Below are 6,000 nucleotides of genomic sequence, written 5' to 3'. Positions count from 1 at the left end.
TGAGCCCTACTAGAAAGGTTTGCTGAAAGGCTGAAAGGAGACGATGCGTATGTATATGTTAAGCCCTTTTAAAGGCTTTTACAGTGTGGTGAATTAGTCTTCAATTTTTTATTATCAGCCGTGCAAAAGTTTTCAGTTTAGTAGAGGAATTTCAGGCTGGAGATTCTAGAGTCTCTGAGAACTTGGATTGCCACTGGGTCTTGTTTTGGAATTTAAGTGACCTTAAAAAAAAAAAAATCACGGACTCTCTCTTGGCCTTGCATTTTCCAGTAGCCTTCAGAAGCCCCATCGACTGCGTGGCGGTGTGTGCCTTGTATCTTTAAGCGCCGAAGAAAGAGAGCCTGAACACAGCCTCCTCTAGAGATCAGCGGCAGAGATCAGCGCGCGGAGAGAAAGCCTAGCCTCAGGACACCCTAACTTCCAGCCCCGGGAGCAATCCAAGCCCGGAGGCCGGCGGGGGAAGGGCTGACCGAGGCGGCGGTGGCGATGCCAGCCGACGCTCCAGAGTCGGCTCAGATTCTCCGGCCGGAGCCCCGCGCCAGGCTAGGTGGGGAGACCGGCGGCGGAGAGGGACGCGCGCCTCCAGGCCCAGAGGAGTTAGGTGACGTCACCTCCAGGAGGACTCGCTTTTTCATTAATGAAACCGGCCGGCGCGGGCGCATGCGCGGCAGGTCCCTTCCCTCTGGCTTCCCCCTCCCCTTTCCCAGCCGCGCTCTCAATCTCGAGCTCGCTCGCTCTCCCTCTCCCCGGGCCGTGGAAAGGATCCCACTTCCGGTGGGGTGTCATGGCGGCGTCTCGGACTGTGATGGCTGAGGGGAGACGGCGCTAGTGGGGAGAGCCACCCACAACCGCCCTCCCCTCCCCGGGTTCCCCTCCCCACCCCCTCCCCCAGCCTCCTCGCCAACGCCCCCTTCCCCTGTCCCCCTCCCGGCGGGCCGCGCGGGCCCCCGTCCCCACCCCCGTGGGAACGCTAGCTGCCCGCACTCCTCAGCTGCTCGGCTCGCCGCTGCCTTCACATCAGCGCCGCCCGCCCTCCGGCGGGTCCCGGACGCCGGCCCACCCGGCCATCCGCCGCCCCCGGGTCGCGGGGAGGACATGGCCGCACACAGGCCGGTGGAATGGGTCCAGGCCGTGGTCAGCCGCTTCGACGAGCAGGTAACGGGCCCGCGGCTGGCGGGAGGTGGGAGCGGGTGGGGGTGGGGACGCGGTGGGTGAGGGGAGGAAGGATCGGCTGCCTTGCAGGCTGCGGGGGGCTCCTCAGGCCGGGGACGGGCCGGGGAAGGGGGACACGAGGGGGCGGCCCGGGGATTCGGCGGTGCGCCGGGGCTCTCCTTCCCTCCTAAACCGGGGGGGTGGGGCCTTGCCCATGTCCAGCCCTCCATCCCTTTTATCCCAGCCCTTCCGCTTGCTCTTGGGGGAATGAGTGACCTGGGGGCGATCTCAGGGGCGCTCCATCTGGATTTAATCGTTTTTACTCCTTCCTAGTTAGGGTTTCCTTCTTCCATTAACACCCGCCACCCTCGAAACTGGGGATAACCGAAGGAACCCCCGGTCTATTTGTGTACGTACCCCCAGTAGGATCAGGATACTAGTCCGCCCCACCCCCATTTTCTTCCCCTTAGGGGCAGGAGTAGCGAAAAAGCACAGGTTTTCTTACTTTTCTGCTCTGGGGCGTCAGCTTGCCTGGAGACTTCTCAAGTGCACACACACTGAACATCTTTTTGATGTCCCCCCGCTAGCATCCCCATAGCCTGATGACACAAGGCTGCCCTTTACGTTGCCGTTTGCAGGGGAAATTGTGGTCTGAAATGATTCCCCCCTTTTTCGTTCCTTGATCGTCACTATTCCCCTCTCCAGTCCCTGCTTGCCAGAAGTCCGAGGATGTGAATATTGGCTTTCTAAGTGAGACTGTTCCCGGAGTAAGGGGAGAAGGGCGAAAGGGAAGGGAAACAGCAGCGTTCGAGCTGCAGAGTAGGGACCTGAAACAGCTGGGCTGTGGTCCTCGTGCCGATAATTCTGCTGGTGGTTTGTTGTTGTTTTGACATACTTTTGACTCTCTTCACTCTCTTCAGTGCTTGAATTATGACTGTTTGGGATGGAGGGAAAAGTTTCGTAGTTTAAGAAGGTTACTTTTTATTCGCTGTGTTTTTCCACACATTAAATTTTAAGACTGATGAAGAGGTAATGCACGTGTAGCCTTTCATCCCTGAGAGCTAGTTTAATTTTATGCAGCTGTAGATAGTTGTGGCTGGTTTAAAGGATGGTGTCTCCCCCTCCCCCTCCAGTTCTGCCAGGGTCTTCCCTTGAAGGAATTGTTTAGAATTGAGCCAGTCTATCTTGTTGGTTGGGTGCAGTCACAAAACTGATTATGGGAGCTGACAGGTAGTAGGGTTTCTCTTTAATTTGGCTAATATATATATATATATTCTAGCCAAAATATATGTATATATATACTTTGTATATATATTTGGGTTTTTTTGAGACAGGGTTTCTCTGTAGCTTTTGGAGCCTGTCCTGGAACTAGCTCTTGTAGACCAGGCTGGCCTCGAACTCACAGAGATTCGCCTGCCTCTACCTCACAATTGCTGGGATTAAAATTGTGCACAACCACCCGGCCGACTAGAAAATATTTTTATAGAACTCAATCTTTTTGACCTGACAGAGTGGGAAATGGACATAGGGTGTTAAAAACTTACATAGAGCTGAATGCAGTGGCGCATGCCTTTCATCCCACACAGAGGCAGGTGGATCTCTGTGAGTTTGAGGTCAACCTGGTGTGCATCTTAAATTCCAGGATGCTAAAGTTACACAGGGAGATTCTGTCTCAAACAGACAGCTCCCCCCAATAAAAAACCCTACATAGATAAAATAAAATTTCATAGCTGTCAGACTTCAAGGAGTTGGTTCATTCATCCTGCTACCAGAACAAAAGGTATCTAAAAAACTGTTCTGGTAACCCATCTGTTGGCTTAAATATTACTGTGTAAATAGGCTGAATTATAGAGCATTAGATTTAAGTAGAGCATTAAATAGAGTGTTAGATTTTAAACTTGATAGGAAAGACTTGCTGTGCAGAACTTTAAAAAAAAAAGGGCTTAAAGGAGCTTGAGAGATGGCTCAGTGGCTGAAAGTGTTTGTTACCGGGTTCAGTCTCCTTCATTCATATGGTTCCCATTGTAGTTCACAGTCATCTGTAACTGCAGTTTCAGGGGCTCTAATTCCCTTTCTGATCTGTGGCACCAAGCAAACATGTGGTGCACATAAATGCAGACAAAGCACTCATATGCATAAAATGAAATAAGTAAACCAAAAGAAGAGAAATACTAAAAATGTGCATAGACCAGCTCTTCTCAGCCTGTGAGATGAGACCCCTTTGGGGATCAAACAGCTCTTTCGTGTAGGAGATCGCCTCAGGCCATTGGAAAACACAGATGTTTACATTATGATTCATAACAGTAGCAAACTTATGGTTATGAAGTAGCAACAAAATAATTTTATGGTTGGGGTCACCACAACATGGGGAACTGTATTAAAAGGTCGCAGTGTTGGGAAGGTAGTATGGGGGGTCCTTCTATGTGCTGCTTTTATTGGTTAATGAATAGTAGACAACCACTGGCATAGAAAAACTAAAACTGAACTCTCAAAGAGCATAGGTTTTTTTTTTTTAATTGATTTTATTGAACTCTACATTTTCTCTGCTCCTCTCCCTGCCTCTCCCCTCCCCTTCAACTTTCTCCTAAGGTTACCATGCTCCCAATTTACTCAGGAGATCTTGTCTTTTTCTACTTCCCATGTAGATTAGATCCATGTATGTCTCTCTTAGGGTCCTCATTGTTGTCTATGTTCTCTGGGATTGTGATTTGTAGGCTGGTTTTCTTTGCTTTATGTTTAAAAACCACTTATGAGTGAGTAATATGATAATTGTCTTTCTGGGTCTGGGTTACCTCACTCAAAATGATGTTTTCTAGCTTCATCCATTTTCCTGCAAATTTCAAGATGTTGTTATTTTTTTCTGCTGTGTAGTACTCCATTGTGTAAATGTACCACATTTTCCTTATCCATTCTTCAATTAAGGGGCATTTAAGTTGTTTCCAGGTTCTGGCTATGACAAACAAAGCTACTATGAACATAGTTGAGCACATGTGGTACGATTCTTGTGGTATGATTGAGCATCCTTTGGGTATATACCCAAAAGTAGTATTGTTGGGTCTTATGGTTTCAGCTCAGAATTCTACAAGATTTTCAAAGAAGAACTAATACCGATACTTTTCAAATTGTTCCACACAATAGAAACAGAAGGAAGATTGACAAACTCTTTTTTATGAGGCTACAATTACCCTGATACCCAAACCACATAAAGGCATTACTAAGAGAATTACAGACCAATCTCACTCATGAACATTGATGCAAAAATACTAAATAAAATTCTGGCAAATCGAATTCAAGAACACATCTGAACCATCATCCACCATGATCAAGTCAGCTTCATCCCAAAGATGCAGGAATGGTTCAACATACAAAAATCTGTCAATGTAATCCACCATATAAACAAGTTGAAAAATAAAAACCATATGATCATCTCATTGGATGCTGAAAAAGCTTTTGACAAAATACAACATCCCTTCATGATAAAGGTCTTGGAGAGAGCAGGGATACAAGGATCATACCTAAACATAATTAAGGGAATATACAGCAAGCCAACAGCCAACATCAAACTAAATGAAGAGAAACTTCCAGTGATCTCACTGAAATCAGGAACAAGACAAGGTTATCCACTCTTTCCACAACTGTTCAATATAGTTCTTGAGGTCCTAGCTAGAGCAGTAAGAGCATAGTCTTAATGAATGATTCGCCTTGCGATTTTCCCTGATTTTAAAAGACTATTAATGTGTGTGTACATAATGTGTGTATCTGTACATACATGTGTAAGTATTTATGTGTAGCACTCTCACAGGCCAGAAGAGGCTGTTGAACCTGAGGTTATATAGGTGGGTATGAGTTTCCAACTTGGGTGCTGGAAACCAAACTCTGGATCTCTGATAGAACAACGAGCAATCTTAACCACCGAGCCGTCTTTCCAGCCCCACTAGAGTTTAGCTTAGTGTTAAAGTTTGTTTTTTTTTTTTTTTTTTTGAAAAACTGCAGCTGAGAGAGGTGTAGTGACATAATAGACCCGAGGAGCTTTAGTTGAGCCATGTGTTGAATGGTAGATAATTAGAGGAGTGCTTTTTGTAAGGACCTCATAGAATTTGTTTTAATAAGCCATCTAGTGTAGTTAGAAGAGTTTATTTACTGTTTTGTTTTTTCCCCTTTTGAGACAGGGTCTCACTGTGTGGTTCTGGCTGCTCTGGAACTCCATATGCAGATCAGGCTGGTGTCACATTCACAGAGATTCCCATATGAAATTGAAGGCCTGGGCCACGATTCCTAGCCAGAATTTACATTTTTACCAATGATAGAGAAAAGCCTAGTATGTACTGGTATTTATACATGAGAATCTTGGTTTTTAAGTTTTAAACTTTCCTGTTGTCTGTAGTTGTTTCACTGGCCTCAAGGAGTAGCAAGCTGCTTCTTCCTGTAGCCAGCACATGTACATGTGAGCTGCTTCAGTCACTGCAGCATGAGCGCATGCTAAGATGACAGCTCAGTTTATGACGGTGCATGGATGGCTGTGTTGTACCACTGTTTGTGTTACTAGCCACCATGATGACAGGCATACTGAACTCCAATGGAAATTGATTAGAAATTTGATGCAGTTTGTACATCAGACCTGATTAAAAAACAAATATAACAAGCCGGGCAATGGTGGCACACACTTTTAATCCCAACACTCGGGAGACAGAGGCAGGTGGCTCTTTGTGAGTTCAAGGCCAGCCTGGTCTACAAGAGCTAGTTCCAGGACAGGCTCCAAAGCTAGAGAGAAACCCTGTCTCAAAAAACAAACCAAAAATCACCCCCAAACCCCCAAAACAAACATAGTAATCTACCATGGAGCTTCAT

At 46.7% G+C, this 6,000-nt stretch overlaps 1 protein-coding gene across 7 annotated transcripts in view; it reads left to right on the top strand.

Moving 5' to 3' along the window:
* Nucleotides 1–897: 897 nt before the first annotated feature.
* Nucleotides 898–6,000, top strand: part of Nf1 (neurofibromin 1) — a 255,492-nt gene continuing 250,389 nt past the window's right edge. For 2 of the 7 annotated variants that reach the window (XM_085695470.2, XM_085695469.2), the window contains exon 1: nt 901–1,155. In XM_085695470.2, the coding sequence (XP_085551596.1) occupies nt 1,096–1,155 (60 nt within the window). In that variant the 5' untranslated portion in view covers nt 901–1,095. Of the gene's footprint in view, nt 1,156–6,000 lie in introns of all 7 variants that reach the window. The other 5 variants (XM_085695473.2, XM_085695474.2, XM_085695476.2 and 2 more) reach the window with 4 other exon arrangements.

The sequence above is a fragment of the Myodes glareolus genome, chromosome 9 (assembly GCF_982192425.1).
Source record: "Myodes glareolus chromosome 9, mMyoGla1.1, whole genome shotgun sequence".
NCBI classification, from domain to species: domain Eukaryota; kingdom Metazoa; phylum Chordata; class Mammalia; order Rodentia; family Cricetidae; genus Myodes; species Myodes glareolus.
Note: the sequence above shows the minus strand (reverse complement) of the source record. Positions and strands in the feature narration are given on the sequence as shown.